General features: G+C 47.2%; 1 protein-coding gene across 1 annotated transcript in view; it reads left to right on the top strand.

The window, feature by feature from the left end:
• The window catches only part of VAV2 (vav guanine nucleotide exchange factor 2), a 258067-nt gene that overhangs the window by 129975 nt on the left and 110965 nt on the right, over positions 1-17127 (top strand). Inside the window, exon 3 of the mRNA XM_034752021.1 lies at positions 1925-1983. Coding sequence (XP_034607912.1) covers positions 1925-1983 — 59 coding nt within the window. The remainder of the gene's footprint in view (positions 1-1924; positions 1984-17127) is intronic.

Raw genomic sequence — 17127 nt, 5'->3', positions numbered from 1 at the left:
GCCTCCTGGCTAAGGAGGGGTGAAGAACACTCTAGTTTTGACAGGGTCTGAATCATGATCCACCAGAGATTGGTAGTGAGCATAAGTGCTGGAACTAGGGCTGCTGGCTGCTGCACCTCCTGGCTTGAAGTAGTAACGACCCAAATACATGGTTTCTGCCTTCAGCACTCCCACTATAAAAATCGTTCCAGCACCACTGGTCGTGCGCATGACCTGAGGCATTCCTGTCCCCTGCTAGCCTGGGCAGCAAGAATCCAAGAGCAGAGCCCATGTTTTCCTGCATGGCAATAAAGGCGAAGTGGCCAGATTTGAAAGGAAGTCCAACACGGTGAGCATCACAATGGAAGCTGATGGATGCTGAGATCTTCAGAAAATCTGGTCCTAATACTGAGTTGCCAGTTCATGATGTCACCTAATAATCCTAGTAAAGCTTTGCATTTACATGTCATTCTGCATGTGAGGATCTCAAAGCAATTTTATAAACACTTCCTAACATCTCTGTGAAGTAGGTAAGAACTCTTATCCCCGTTTTACAGATGGGGAAATTCAATCCCAGGCAAGGTAGCACTTAGTGAAGATCAGATATTCTGTGCCGGTGCCCAGAATAGAACCCAGGAGTCCTGACTGCCCCTCCCAGGTACTAACCACTTCCTTGGAAGTTCACTAGCTAAAAAGAATTTTGTGGTGCCAGGCAGTGGAGGAAACTGTTGGAAAAGGGGAGACCAAGGAAAGACAATATTGTAATGAAATATAAAATAGGTTTTAATTTTTTTTTCTTTGCAGGGACTGCAAATTGATGGCTGCATGTGTGTAAAAGACAAAAAGCCGTTTTTCTTTTTTAAAAAAAATGAAAAGTGTGTTCAATTTTTCTCATTAAAGGTGAAAATTGCAACGTGTTTTGTCAATTTATAAAAGTTATCAGAGCTATAGCTGGTAGAAAAACAGGATGAATTTTTCACAGCAGACACAAAAAATTCATGCTGGCTTTTTTCTTGTTGAAATATTAATGAGTCTTTATTTTTGGCCATTTATCAGATTCTGGGTCAGTCTATTATGAAAACAAGACAATGAGCCAAGTTCACCCTGATATAAGTGGACACAACTGCATTGAAATGATAGGAGTTGAGCCCACTTTCCGCGAGCAGTGAAATTTGGCTCAAGCTATTTATTTCATGTGCAAAAAGATCATAAATCATCCAATAGAAGAATGCAAGGCTAGAGTTTGTCAAGAGGTACTGGTTATTGCATAAAACCATTAGAGCAGATCTAGAATTTTTGTGCATGAGCTCCAAGATGGAATTTCCTTGTATTACATTGTTACCTATTTCTTTCCTTTATATTAGAAGGTTAACATTTTTGTGTTTCCATTCAGCAGCAAAACCAAAAGTTGTGTTAGCATTGATAGAATGTCATGTGAACACTATGATCAGTATGTGTGTCTGACGAAGTGGGTATTCACCCGCGAAAGCTTATGCTCCCATACTTCTGTTAGTCTATAAGGTGCCCCAGGACTCTTTGTCGCTTTTTATGTGCTGTCACATCAATCTTTAAAGCCCTTGTTTGTGGTCTTCTGATTCGTTGGAATGTTCTAGTTTTACTTTGCCTTTTGATAGGGTTGTGATCTGAGTTTAATAAAGTTTAGTGGGACAGGGACGATCTTTCTGTTCTGTGTTTGTGCAGCGCCTAACACAATGGGTCCTGATCAATGACCGGGGCTGCTAGGAACTACCACACAACTGATAATAAGGGCCGGTTTGTCAGGGGAGCCATGTACTCACATTTCAGTAGTAGTCAATGGGAGCAGCAGATGTTCAGCAGGTCTGAAAATTGATCCCCAAGTATCTTTCTCTCCATTAGTTTTAGTGATAGCTTCCCTTTTCTATTGTAATCACACCAGGTTGTTGTTTTTTTTTCTCCTTTCCAGGTGATATCAGCTGTATCCAGACTTTCCCACCACAGTATCGTTCAAACCAAAGGAATTAGGTAAGATTCTTTTAACATGTTGCTTTAGATAAAATTGGCTTCCCCTAGTGCTTAATCACATCGGAATCTATAAAGATAATAAGTTGGCAGTGTGCATGTTAAAGTTAGACACCAAACAGGCTGCCTTTGTGATCAGTACATGGTGCTTATTAAAGTGCACTGCTGACTATAGTTTATACGTTTCCCCAGCAGTACAGACCCCTCCCTGGATCGAACCAGGGATGTCTTACAAGTGTACTTGGTAGTTACAGAATTTCTTCTGAGTTAGGTAAGATCAGCGAATTGAAATATTTCTCAGATCATTTCCTGTACTTAAGTGCACTATATGCTTAGCAGACTCCTGGAGACGTTTCTGTGGGGGAAGAACCAGGGGCAGGATATCTCTTAATTTCATCCATACTTTTCTCGTCTAATGTTTTAGTCTGGTTGAGTCTCCTGGAATATCCAACTGTGAATCAGGGTCTCTGGTGGGGGGTGGGGGGGAACAACCCACAGAACCCAGAGGAATGCTCACCAATATCTGTCTTCTTTGCACTCGTTATCTGCTGGAGTTTTCAGTGACTCCATGGCTGTTTGCCTTCATGATCCTCAGCTATTCTGCTCGCTCTGGCCACATGCTGATAAAGGGAAATGTAACCTAGGCTGACTTATACAAAACCGCAGGTCTCTGCTACCTTGAGCTAGGGGAACGGCCAGAGCTGCAATCTATGTGGCATTGTGCTCCTGTAATTATTAATTGTTGGCACATTTCCCAGAGGAAACGTTAATCTGCAACTTCATCGCATAGCTCAGGGGTGGCCAACCTGAGCCGGAGAAGGAACCAGCATTTACCGATGTACATTGCCAAAGAGCCACAGTAATACGTCAGCAGCCGCCCATCAGCTCCCCGACATCCCCGCTCCCAGTGCCTCCCGCCCACCGGCAGCCCGGCCGATCAGTGCTTCCCCCTCCCTCCCCGCATCTCCCAATCAGCTGTTTCGTGGCATGCAGGAGGCTCTGGAGGGGGAGGAGCGAGGGCATGGCAGACTCGGGAGGGGGCGGGAAGGGGTGCAGTGGGGGCAGGGCCTGTGGCAGAGTCAGGGGTTGAGCAGGGAGCACCCCCCGGCACATTGGAAAGTTGGCGCCTGTAGCTCCAGCCCCGGAGTCGGTGCCGATACAAGGAGCCGCATATTAACTTCTGAAGAGCCGCATGTGGCTCCGGAGCCACAGGTTGACCACCCCTGGCACAGCTGATACTACTTCTCTCCCTCCCCCCACCAACAACTTAAAATAAAAGCTCCACGGGGCAAAAATGAGGACACGGCTCCATTTCCTGAGGATTCACATCGTGTTTAATACAGAGAAACTGCTGGTGTGACTGTTAGCTAGGGCATGAACAGGTATTAATGGAGGGGAACAGGTTTGGTTTATGGGCTATTTGGCACGGTAGTTGGGAGGGACCTTTTCCTAATTGCTTGAACAATAGGGAAGTGTTTAAAAAATATATCAACGGTACAAATCCATCCTCCTCTTGTCGTCTTTATGGAATTCCTTGCAAAACGTTTTTAAATGATTGAGTTGCTTATAGTGCAGTTTTATTAGCCAGTGAGACAACATCAGAGCAAAGAGTGTGTAGGTAGTTTGTATGTGTGCACAGTCACTGCAGGGTGGGCACAGATAGAAGTGAGGGGGAGACGTTTCCTCCTCCTAAGCTTTTTACAGTCCTGTGTATTTCCCCTCTCCCAATAAATCTGCAACACTCCTGCGTTTTCACCCCAACTGTCCTTAGGTTTTATGGTGACTTGCACCTCTGTTCTGTACGTTCCCAAAATAACCCCCACTGAGTGTTTGGGCACGTCTTCGCTACCCGCCGGACCTTGGTTGACTTGCTGCCATCCTCACAGCCAGGTAAGTCGACCTAAAATACCCAACTTCAGCTACGCTATTCACGTAGCTGAAGTTGCGTATCTTAGGTCGACCCCGCAGTGTAGTGTAGTCCTAGCCTTTGTTTGTTTGTTTTTTAATCAAACTTTCTTGTGGCATCTGGTAGAATCCTGGGTTGTTCCATGCAGGAAAACTGGGATCTTGGTCACGCAAGCCTAGTTCCTCTTTTTGGGAATAAACACCCTTCTGTCTTGTTGGATCTACAGCCATCCTGGGCCTGAAATGAGACACCCCCACAAGGGTGGCTGTCCCCCTTTCCTACCACTCACTTCAAAGGCTGGCTGCTGTCATTGAAATGCTAATGACGGTTAAATAACTGGCCAGGAAAACCCTAGCAAATCAGGCTCCAGTCACTGAAATGTACTGTGTATTTATACCTGCTACTGTATTTTCCACTCCATGTATCTGATGAAGTGGGTTCTAGCCCATGAAAACCTATGCCCAAATACATTTGTTAATCTCTAAGGTGCCACAAGGACTCGTTGTTGTTTTTGCTGATACGGACTAACACAGCTACCGCTCTGAAACGAAGGGGATTATGTGGGCCAGAGGGAGCCAGTTGGAGATTTTGGTAGTTCACAACCTGCAGGGCTAACGTGGAGCCTGATTTCATTGGGTCGGTGTCCTGGCTGTGACTGAAAGAACAGGGAAAAGCTGTTTTCGTTGTTTAAAAGTCCAACTCGTTCTTTATGATCAGTGTGGGAAGTTTGATACTGACGTTTGACACACTGATCCCCTTCGCTGTGATGGTCTGATTCCCCTAACCTTGGGGGAGCTGGATTCCGGCTGCCCCCTCAGCCTGCACTTGACAACTCTAGTACTGGGGGGACTGCCGTGAAGGGCTGAGCTTCCGGGCGAGGTGCTGTGTTGCTCTTGTTAGGCACAGCTGGTTGGAACCGGAAACGAAATGAAGCTGAGCTCCTGCAAACAGCTTAAGCGTCAAGCAATCACTGAGCCCCGCAGCAAGGCTCCATCAGGGTGGCGAAACAACCTCGTGTGTCAGAGAGGGCAGTGCCGAAAGATCCCTGGCTACCCAGATCTTCAGGGATCTGACTTGGAAAGAGGCTGCATTGGGGCGCTGACTTTCGCCATGGGGCTGCAGTAGATTCATAGTGCAGGCTTGTTTGGGAGAATGCCTTCCCTTTTGCACATCTGCCCATGGCAGGCTCGCTGCAAAAACGGCACTTCAGTTTGCACATACAGGCTACTGCTGTTGAATGAGTCATGGTCTAGAACTCCCAAGTTCATTTCCCAGCTCTGATCCTTTCTCTATGGCCTTGGGCCAGTCACTTTACCCCTTTGCTTTAGGCCTGGTCTACACGCAGATTTTGTATCAGTCTAACTGTGGGTTAGGGGAATGATTTTTGTTGGTTTTACTGATATGGTTATACCAGTGCAACCCCAAGTGTGGAGACAGTCATAGCGGTGGTCAGCTGATTCCCCTTCCCATACAAGAATAGGCATAAGGCGCCTTTATAGTGATATAACTGTAGCCACACTCTGTACCACTGTAACTATGCTGATCTAGTTAAAGGGATGCAAGTGTTGTGTGTAAGATGAGCTCTAAACAGTGAAACTGACCGATTCCACAAGGTACAATGGGCAGTGTAGTGAGTGAATGTTTGTAAAGTGCTTTGAGGATCAAAAGCACCATCTGAGTTAGGCACTGTTTATTATTCAGAGTAGTCTTGAGTCCTGGAGAAGACTATAGTGATTATTATTTTAAGGGAAAAAAGCATCAAAGCATTGTGGGAGCGGGGGGAAGGGAAATCCACATGTATAGATTACACGGACATTGCAAAAGGTAATCTTAAAACTGTAGGCCCTGGCTTGGCGTGTTGCTTACACCATCTTGCAGTTCTTTCACTCTTTTCTAATCACTTACCCAGGTAGGAAAGGTGTATTATTACTTTATAGAACGAGCAAGCTGGCCATACTGCTAAGCCTGCTGTAGATAAATAACATTCTGCAAGGCCTGAACCACGCTTCCATTGAAGTCAATTGGGAGACTCCCATTAAGGTTAATGGGGGGCTGGTTGGAACCCCAAGTCCAGTAGACAGTCGGGAGGCAAGAGGCCTGATGGCTTGCAGTCCATTGGGGTGATATTCTCCCCCCCCCTCCCACACACAGCATAGCAATTAAATTTTTACATTTGTTTTATTACAGGCTTTCAAAAGGCCCATTAAACTCTCTTATCTGGAAGTCTTTGGCATAGTAATTACAGAAGCAAAGAGTGGTGTTGACACTTTTTTTTTTTTTGCTTTCTGACTCCGTTTTTCCTACGTGTTAACCCCACCTTCCCCTGTTCGTCAGCTGCCCGTACAAGAATACATAGTGCTGGTCACTTTCTTTACCCTCAAAAAAAAAAAAAAAAAAGCCCATCAAAGTTCTTCCTCTTCTCACCATCACCTACCCCAGCAATAAGAACATACATACCGTTTGTCCATTCCAGCATTTTTTTTTAAAGTAGATCACTTCTTGCACAGTCATCTTAAAAAGCCTTGACTAGGGAAGCCAAGCGCAGATGAACTGTATATGAAAACTAGCAGCCACTTTTGCTGTCTGAAATGACTGCAGACATCTGCCATCTCGGAACCTGATCCCTGCTCCTTTTGATGCAGGTCTCCACAGACCACAGCAATCCCCTCCCTGCCTTAGGGAGGTTGTTTTTTATGGATGTCTTAGGATCCCAGGGCCTGGGCTCTAGCCCGAATGTCTACACTGCTGTTTTATGTCCACGCAGCCCACGCTCTGCGTGCCCAAGTCACCTGCCCCAGGCCAGCTGCGGGTGTTTTATTGCAGTGTAGGTGTACTTTAAAGGTCTGACCCAAAGTCTGTTGCAATCAGTGGAAAAACTCCCATTGACTTTTGGCTTTGGATCAAGCCCTAAGCACTTAGAAAACCAAACAAATATAGTCCCCTTGTTCACACATTGTATATAGTCTTCAGCACTGTTAAATGAAGGTATTTTCTCCCACAATGTATTTTTTGGCTCTAGGCTTTGGGATCATGCAGGAAAATCCATATTTAAAAAAAAAAAAAATTCCTCCCCAAGTCTATTGGTTTTTTTTTCTTAAATCTGTTCCATGATCATGCAATCTCCCACGAAGGACTGAAAGATAAAACAAAACTCATATGTTACTCAGTAACCGAAGGAATCTTTCTACCTAATAAAGACTTTCTAGCTGTGTGGACCTTGCCAGAGTGTAGCTATGCGGTGATGACAGAGTGTTTCCTCCAAAGAACAAGCTACAAAGAGCAAAAGCCTATTGTTAACAAAATGTTTTGTTTGCAATATACCACTGCAGTTGGACTTAATATATGGTAGCTGTAGCTATAGACGACGCTGCATGTTTAATACTTGTGCTGTGTTATAATTTCAGTGGCAAATTTTTGAATTCGTTTGGAGTGCCGTGTAGCCCTGAGTGCATGTTGCATTGACTTACCTCCCAGCTGGTGCTCTGCCTCTATTGATTGCTAAAATAAAAATGGGGTTTATCTGTCGCACAAGGTGGTTTGTTCAACATAAGTTGTTATCCCTCCCACCTTCATCTCCCCACTAATTAAAAAAGCTCCTCCCCACCACACACACAATTACAGGACCCACCACCCACTGTCTGTTGTGCTCTGGGTTGCTGTGGGGCAGCTTAGTCCACAAAGGCCAGTTTGGTTTCAAACCGTGACACACCACAGTGAGCACGTCCCTTGACTTTTTGAATACTCTTCCATGCATAATGAGCTTCTTGCTGCAAAGGGAGGTTTGTTCCCTTAAGAAGAGACTTTTTCTGCCTGTATTTCTGGCTCAAGGCCTTCAAAGGAAGAGGATGATGTTGTGATTATGACACTAGACGGGCCTGGGTTCAATTCCTGGCTCTGCCACAGATTCCCTGCCTGGTTCTGGTCACATCACTTAATTTCTCTGTGCCTCCTTTTCCCCTCTGTCCAATGGGGATGACGATACTTCCTTTGTCTTGTCTCTTAGAGTGTTATGCGTATCTGCAGCACCTAGCACAACTGGCTTCTGAGCTCAGTCAGGGCCTTTAGGCGCTACAGAAATTGAATAGTATTTTTTCCTATAGCACGCCTCACTGTAATAGCCAAGTGTAGTGTTTTTTCGCAGTGCAAAGTGGATACACGGTTGGGGATACAGAGACGGAGGTGGTTCTGGTGTAATTTTTCATCCCCAGAGAGGAGGACTCTCCGTTTAACCCCTTTCTCTCTGTTTCATACTGCCCCCATCACCATAGTATCTTAGTACCTTCTATGTAAAATCAATAGCTGTAGTGAAGTCCCTAGTGGACTTTCTGGAATCTCTGGTGCTGCTGCCACATAGTATCAATACACTCCCCAGTCAATCACAGATCTAGTCAGCTGATTGCTTTACTCTTCCCCAGTGGCTTTGTTAATCCCACTGCTGACACCAGCCTTGAAGCAGGTGGGGAAATAATGGCGCACCAGCGGAAGAGCTGCCGTTGAAGGAATGGACCGTAGTCTCGTTGGTGGACAGAGGAGGGAATTCGGCAATCCCACTCCGTACCAAATTTGGTCACTTCTCTGAGATTTAACAGGCTTCTCTGTGCCTTGCCCTTGCCTTGCTATAGTTACATCTCCTTTCCTTTTAAAGAGGGCAGCTGTCACGAGAAGAGTACTCTCAAATGGATGAGTTTGAGAGCCCTTTGGGAGCCCAGCTATTCGCAGATCCTGTGCTAATGTAAATGTCTAATAACTGGATTAATGGGGTATGTACGGTGTAAAAAAGGAACTGTAAACAGTACGTGCATTGCAAAAATCCCCCACTCTGTGTGCGGCTGAATTACTCTGGTGGAGACACTTTCAAAACCCCAGTGCTTTACAATACAGTGACTGTTCTTAAAGAGAAGTTTTGTGTAATTAAAACAGCTACCATGACTACAATAATCAGTGAGCTGGGCAATGTATCAAAGCCGATGAGACTCAAAGAAAAAACCCTTTTTTCCTTGCAACTGTATGCTGCATGATGGATTGATAATTGCAGCAGAAGAAAATAATTGGGAAGGATCACCAAATTAGTGTGAATGGTGCTAGTTACGGAGCACAGATGGGCTCAGCAACAAATGCTCTAATACATACGGTGATCACTGGTAATAAGAATTACATGTGGTCTTCTGGGATCCCCACCCACAGAATCTCAATCCACATTTTCCTTGGCAAGGGAGAGGATTTAATGTATCAGACCAATCTCCTAGCCAAAGCCCATTGAGACATTTGGCACTGATTTTTATCTGGGCATTTTAGCCTACAGATGATGGTAATGATTCATTGTTGTTCTACTGCATTGAATAGCCGACACAGCCCCAACTTGAAGTCATGTCTCCATTGTGCTAGGTGCTGTACAAACATACAGTGGAAGACAGTCCCTGTCCCAAAGACCTCAGTCTAACTAAAGAAGAGTGAGATCAAAGAAGTATTATTGTCCCCATTGACGGATGAGGACACCTCAATTCAACAAGCAGTTGCCTGTCTTTAGGCGTGTGGGTAGTCCCATTAGCTTTCAAGTACTTAGAGTTAGGCATGTGCTTAAGTACCTTGCTGAATGGGGGCAGAGAGATTGTGATTTGCCAGAGGGAGTCCATGGCAGAGCTGAGAACTGACCTCCATTCTTCTGAGTCCAGTCCTGTGCCTCAACCAAACGACCATCCTTGTTCCATGCACGCTGCAGCTGACTAAGGCTCCCCAAGGCAGTTCACACAAGCTTTGGGCTTTCAAAGGTGTGCTTGCATACTGAAGTCCGTGGCAGATCTCCTGTTGATTTCAATGAGCACAGAATTGGTCCTTTCATCTGAGAGGGCATTTTTTTCTTTCATTAAAGTGCTGGAATCCATCTTGCACACCCAAGCTTGGTGAGTGCAGCAAATTAGAACTTAGCCTAGATGGTGCCAGGTTGCCAACTATCCCTGTAGAATCAGCCAATGTGGCTATTGTGGCTTGCTCACTTGGTGCCTTAGTTTATCCTTCTAGAGATGCGGTATGATTACTATCCTCAGAAGGCACACACAAGGGGTATATGGCTTCTGTACAGTGACACGGCGCTTGTAATTACCTCCCGGCTCTTGTTTGCCTGATTATGAATAGCACGTTCAGGAAATACTCTTGGATTCGGTGCGATCCCCGCCCGTCTCTCCGAAATGAACGTGTTCCTTCAGGAGACGGCAGCTGGGTTTATTCCCAGCCACACGCATGTGGTTGCTGTTTAATTGCATCTACAGTGTGAAAACCTCTTTCAAGCAGGCTGCATATTCCTCTGACGCAAGGAGGACACCAGACATTAGTGGAGAGTCAGGTGGCACCTTCAAGACTAACAGATTTATTTGGGTATAAGCGGGTTTTTTACCCACAAAAGCTTATGCCCAAATAAATCGGTTAGCCTTTAAGGTGCCACCGGACTCCTCATTGTTTTTGTGGGTACAGACTAACAGAGCTACCCCTCTGACACTTGAGAAATTATTGGCTAAATTTTGAGGCTTTGAGAAGGTATCGTGTGTTGCAGCCCTGTTTTTGATTAATCACCAGTCAGGTTAAATAATAGAGAGAGCGAGAGATTGTTAAACACTGGAATAAATTGCCTAGGGAGGTTGTGGAATCTCCATCTCTGGAGATATTTAAGAGCAGGTTAGATAAATGTCTATCAGGGATGGTCTAGACAGTATTTGGTCCTGCCATGCGGGCAGGGGACTGGACTCGATGACCTCTCGAGGTCCCTTCCAGTCCTAGAATCTATGAATCTATGAATTGAATGAGGATAAATGATGGAGACGTGATGAAAGAGGAGATTTTAAGCGTATGTGTTAGACCTCTCCAGTCATTAGAGATTATTGAAAGCCATTCATAATCAAATATTACAAACTGTTGGATATCTCTGACCAAAGGATCCCTTGGTGATCCTCCCGGGACTTCCTAGTGAAAATGGTCAAATGAAAAGAAACGAAGAATTAATCTCTTTGGCTAGTAGATACTTGGGGATTGACAGCCACAGTGTAAAAAGAAAAACTGGCCAAAACGAGAGGAATTATTTTGTTTTTATTTTAAAATGGAAGTTGCTATGGGAAAATTAAATGTCCAAAGTCACTTTTTAATAATGCTAGGCTCTTGGCTTCAGTAATACCTTGTGGCAGTGAGTTCCACCGGCTGAATGTGGGCTGCTTGGGGTGGGTTGGAAAGCATGTCCTGTTTGAAATGTATATTTCCCTTGGAAACCGAGTTCTGCAAGCGGAGCAAGAGGTTTAGAAATAACGGCTCATGCTGCCTCATCCGTTTTTAATGCGTGTGCACAGTGCAGCTATTTGAAAGATAAAGGCGTTAGCGGGTTCAAAGAGCCCTTCTGGAAAGTAAATCCCTTATATGTGAACTGAACCCCCTGAAGTGACTCTGCACTGACACCGCAGCTAATCAATTGGATTTTTTTTTTAAATCCCACTATTAGCAAATGGGGGTGGGTGGTCAGACCTGCTTGCATAGTGAGGGCGCTCAATCTCTTGGCCAAGCCGTGGCTGGGCACTGAAGCTGCTTTGGTGGAGGGACAGAGAATGAGGACGTGTCTGTACTTGCTTTGGGGAGCTAGGTCTGGGTTCTGATCTTTCTTGAGGCTTTTTTTCCCCACAGCTAAAGAGCTGGAGTTTTTTGCCTCAGGGTCACGATGTGTGTGTGAGCGATCCCCAGGCAAAACCATGAGATCAGGCGTGTTAGTTTTACCACAGAGCAAAGTGCACTAACCCCTGCCTGTCTCCGGAGATTAACCAAACCAAAGTGCCTTGTTTTCCCTTCGTTTTTACCGTCGGGGAGCTCACAAATGCTAGTTGCCCCGAGGTTAAAAACACGGCGTCCTCCTTAGCAGTGAAGACAAGCCCTTGGCTTGGGAGCATGTTGCCCAAGGACGCATGACTCTTGTTGCTGAGAGGATGCACGTGATCTCAGGGGATGAGGTGCTGCTGATTACAGGGCCCGGAGAAGTCACTGTCGATCATCAGCAGGGATGTCCTGCTTTGCATGCCAGCAAATGGAGAGTGAGCGAGTCGGTGGGTGAAGGGAATGGAGAGGCAGCAGACCCAGGAGAGTGGGCAGGTGGGTTCTGTTCCGGGCAGTGCCTCAGACTTGCATGGGAGCTTTTGGGCATTAATCACAGGCTATTTACTTACGTGTCTAAATGTGGATGTATTTTAGGCACCTACCTGTGTGACACTGCCAGCTTTAACGCCACCAGGCCTCAGCTTCCCCCCCTGAAGAATGCGAGTCGTGAGTGGGAAGGAGAGGCGTACTTCTATGGTGTCTGTAAAGTGTTTTCAGATCTCACCTGGGAGGCACTGCATCACCACGAACTATTACTTCGCCAGCTCCTATTAAAGTCAATGGAAAGACTTCCATTGACGACTTCCGTGGGCGTGGGATCAGGCCCTATTGTGAAAAAGGCTCAGGGTGGTACTTACAGAAGTGCCTAAGTGACCTAGGCGCACAAGCTCCTTTACCTTGGCCTTGTGCTCCCAGCTCATTTAGGTGCTCTAGAAAAGCCCACCCTCTGGCTCTCAAACAGAGCTGTGTGCTCTGACTTCTGCTTTTGTTCCAGGGCTTGCAGGAGGTCCGAGGCTCCTGGTACAAATAAAGGCAAGTAAAATTCACAATCAGTGCATCTCTTCCTTGATTGAAGCCGTGCGGCGCTCATGTTCACACTGACGTATTCCAGCTGGGAATCCCACAAAGGAACAGGATACAAAAGCCTACGGAGCCATCCACATGCTAATGTCAGCTAGCTTGTACCAGGTTAATGTTGCTTCAGGAGCAAATCCTAAAGAGTGGGTTGCTTTTCTCTTGTTACAGCTGCCGCGGCTTGCTGTGTGTAGCAACGTATGCCACTGAGCCCGGTGCCATGAAAAATTTCAGCGTTCCTCTGCAGTCCTTGACTTGTTCTCCTAACTTTGGTTGCTTAATGATGCGTCACCGTGTTTGCAAAGGCGTGCGGTGTTCAGCCTTTCCATCCTCCGCTCTTTGTTCTTTCCTCTTAGCCCAGCGCTGTTCGCTGCCGTGAAAACCTCTCTCGCAGGAGAGATCTGACAATAGAGGGCTGACAATAGGATGAAACGGGTGCCTCCAGGCGCCTTAAACCCCCGTGGCTGTGATTACTCAGTGCAACATCCTTCCCCGTCCCAACCCGGAGTAGCTGGGGTGTGATGCATGGAAGGCTAGGGGAGATGGAATCCCCCTTCGTCTCTAAGGCCCCCTTTGCTGCTATGCCTCCATACAGTGGGGAATGGAGACTACCTAGCAACGGATCTACAGTCCCTGCTTCTGAACTCCCTCACCTCTGCCTGTCCCCAACCACGGCCAAGTACCAGTGTGGAGGGAGCTAGGGCCTGCAGTGAATAAGGGGGTGTGGAACCCTAGCATTGGGGTCTGAAACTGCAGAACTGCACTGGTTTCGTTGCATTTGGGGCCCTCTGCGGCTGCTGAGAAGGGAGTAGGATGTTGCCCGCTCTGTTTAAAGGAACACTGTCAAAATGGACATGCCCCAATTCTCAGATCGTGTCCCTGAAGCCTCTGAATGCTGCAGCTTTAGCTCAAATGGGACTCTCCTGCAACCCACCTTTGTCAACAAAGCCCGACTGACAAGATTTTGCATCCCTCTGCCTAGCACTACCTTCAAAACAAACTGCCCCTCCTGCTGTGGGGAAATCTGTCGCCAGCCAGAGCCAGGGCTGCAGCTTTGACATCGCTTGAGCTTCTGTACTAAGGAACCTGCCGCTATCACCGGCGAGTGTGTCTGTGGCGGGAGGTTTTCACGTGCGTGTTGTGTGGTCCCTTCTCTCAGCCTGGCTGTACTGCTCAAGAGATAACAACATTATAGGATTCCTCTAGAGCAGTGAGGGAGCAGCATTCATGTATGTGTATTACAATGCCTTGCCTGTTTGGAAGAAGGGGGATGGAGACCGACTAAGCAGGCGTCTTGCCCATAGAGCAAACCAAGGCTCTGATTTTCGGTAGTTGAGGCCCAAGGGTCCCCCTTTAACCTATCAAGGCACGTGCCTGTAACTGATTTTCTGTCAAGCCCAGAAGAGCGTGACGAGGTGCTAGTCTCTCTCCGGGGTGATGATTTTTCAAGAAGCACCCAGGACTAGAGCTGAAGAAATTCTCGATTCTTTTGGTATGGTGGCCAAACTGGGGGTGAGGGTGTGAGGAAAAGTTCCTTTCACGAGAGCCCTGGCGTGTTTACAGTCTAAATAGAGGACAGATGCACAAGGATGGGAAGGAAACAAAGACCACAGGGAGGTTTTCCCACGGTCGCACAGCTGGGAATAGAGTCTAGATCTTTTGAATCCCAGTCCAATACTTGGACCAACGTAGGCCTGAGTCAGAACTCTCAGATCCAAACTCCTCCACGCCTGGCGTGTTGATTCAGGAATGAAATCCAGAGCTGGGGCCAAATTCTCCATCTTGCTTCACACTCCCTAATTGTCTGAACCCAAATACTGGATGGGAGCAGCCTTAAGTGTGGAGTGGGCTGATATCGGAAACAGAAGTTTGTGTTCCTGCCAGCAAAACTCGGCTCCTGCAAATCCAAGCATCAGGTCCCCCCCTAAGGCAATTAACCAAGAAGAAATCACTTCCGCTCACCATCCCAGAGGAGAGAAGGGATGATAAGTGAAAATCTTTTATATGGATTTGAAAAAATTCTCCTGTGTAATGCAGCCCTCATGCTGTTTGCATTTGGCCTCTAGTCCCTTCGTCCCAAGGGATGGTAGATCAACTCCGGATGTGGCTCTAGCCAGATGTGAATCTGACAAGCAATTAAAGTCTCTAGCGATTAAGTTTGGAAATGTCTGCAGGCAGTGATTCTGAGGAGGAGGTACTAATGGGATCTCTTATCCTAGATGGTTTGGTTTACTAGGACCATTTTATTCACTGTTGTCATGCTCTCAGTAATTACCTATGCCCGTTATATCTTAAGTTAAGTATTATTATAAAATGGGTTTAGAAGGTTGTGTAATGAATCCGTGTCCTGAAAACACAGTTGGTTACTACTAGAACCCTGCTTCTTCAGCTCCACAAACTCAGACCTCTGCCGCCTGAGCCAAAAGAAGGTTTTTACCTCTGGATGGCAGTAACTCCCATATCCCATTTGTCGGCCAGTTGCTAGAGGGCAACAGCTTTTTGTCATTCATACATCCAAAGCCAGTACGCTTCAGAGAGCGAGCGCATGTAGTGACTTCTGTCACGGTACCTTTTTTAGGGATTCCAGCATTCCAGAGTGGAAAGGGCACAGTAATTAGAAATAGATTTAAAAGTCAGACTTTATTTAGGCTGTGTGTTTCCACAGTCAGTACAAACAAGCCCAGTGCCTGCACCGTCGGGGACATGACCGATTTTTCGCATGGGAGGTACCATACCGGAACTGACCTTTGTAAAGCCAGCTTACCCAAAGACACTTTCTTTCCCCATTTTTTAAATACAATACCCAACAGAATAAATGTCATGACTTTAGGATTGGGTGGCCCCCTGTGTCTCTTGGGATCCAATTTGAATTTGAGTCTCCTGGGGTGAAAGACTAGTGTGTTGAAACTCCTTTAAACTAATGCCACAGATTGCTTCGATGGCGTGATGAATGCATGCGCTGCATATGTGGTCCTTGCTCGTCATCTTCTGCACACAGTAATACTGATGCTGACAAGAGTCGCAGACCCCATGTTACCTCAGTGAACTTGAGGCGAAGTCCCAGGGGACAAATGCTAGCGTGCTACAAAACACCCACATGGACTCTCATCAAGACGTTAAGGAGCAGATTCTCCGCTGGTGTAAATTGGCATAAGTCATTGAACTCAATGGAGCTGGGACCGTTTATATCAGCTGAGGATATGGCCCTCGGTGCTTATGAGTTTCCAGCCCAATACACCTAACAGCCAAGGACTTGATGAAAGGGCAGAAACATGCCCAAGGGGATACAGCACCAGAGAAGAAAAGGAAGGGACCAGCTTAAAATATGGGTGTAGCGGGGTGGTCACCCCGTTCCTGCCCAGAGGGGTTAAAAACAGCCCTGGGAGAGGGCTGTAGCAGGGGAAAAGCTGGTGCCTGGAGCCGGCCCTGGCTGAGACACAGAGAGTGGCTGCTCACCATCACGCTGGGAGTCTGTGCACGGCAGGGAACTGAACCAGGCTCTCCCAAGGTCCAAGATTGCATCGGAACCACTGGACCATGCTTCCTCTCTGTAGTAAGCCAGCCAGAGGTGGAAACTATCTAGCATAGGGGGTTTCCACCCCCTTTCTTCTTTCTACACATAGTTCTGTCCCAGCAAGCAACCTCAGAGAAGCCAAACGGGGTAGCGGGTCAGATAAGGCCATATACAATCCAGTATGCTGTCAGTTGCAGGTGGTGGTCTTTTTAAACCTGGTTTTCTTTGGGATTGGAGGCCCCAGCCGAATTTGTTTCTGGTGATGGCTGAGTTAATGCTCTGAAGAGGATGTTTTGGCTGAAAGAGGAGAGGTTCCCTGTTGGATCGGATCCATCTGTTACTGTCACAGTTGAGCTGAAGGGAGGAGAAAGCGGCACCACATTCTACTGCTAAATGCTAGTAGGTGTCAAACTTTTCCCCTTAAATGCGATAATGTGTTGAAACACACGAAGGATATGAGCTGTTATTCTTTCTCCTCCTCTCTAAAAACACTTGCTTCAGATCTGAGTAAAAGATAAACCAGGGTATATAGATAAACAATGGGCTGAACCATATAGTTAAGGCTGTGAGTCTGTCATGGAGGTCACGGTTTCCGTGACGTCTGTGACTTCTGGAGCAGCTAGCATTTTGGGTGTGTGGGAGGGAGCAAGGGGCAGGGCGTTGGCGGGTATGTGTGTGGGGGCTCCCCAGTTCCCACTGGCATGGCCCTGCAGCTCCTAGGTGGAGGGGCTAGGGGGCTCCGCCCACTGCCCATGCCCACAGACCCTGCCCCCATAGCTCCCATTGGCTGCGGTTCCCAGCCAATGGGAGCTGCGCAGCTGGTGCTTGTGGTGGGAGCAGCGTGCAGAGCCCCCTGGTCCCTCCACCGCCTAGGAGCTGTAGGGACATGCAGAGTCGGGTAGGGAGCCTGCCAGCCCCGCCAACCCTCCCTCCCCCCCCCAGCACCAGCGGAGGTCCCGGGCCATTTCCCCCAGCACCTCCCCCCACCCGGATCGCTCCCTTGGAGCACCTGCTTCCCCTCCCCCCCCCC

The sequence above is a fragment of the Trachemys scripta genome, chromosome 17, assembly GCF_013100865.1.
Source record: "Trachemys scripta elegans isolate TJP31775 chromosome 17, CAS_Tse_1.0, whole genome shotgun sequence".
Lineage (NCBI taxonomy): Eukaryota > Metazoa > Chordata > Testudines > Emydidae > Trachemys > Trachemys scripta.
This window is presented reverse-complemented; position numbering and strand designations above follow the sequence as displayed.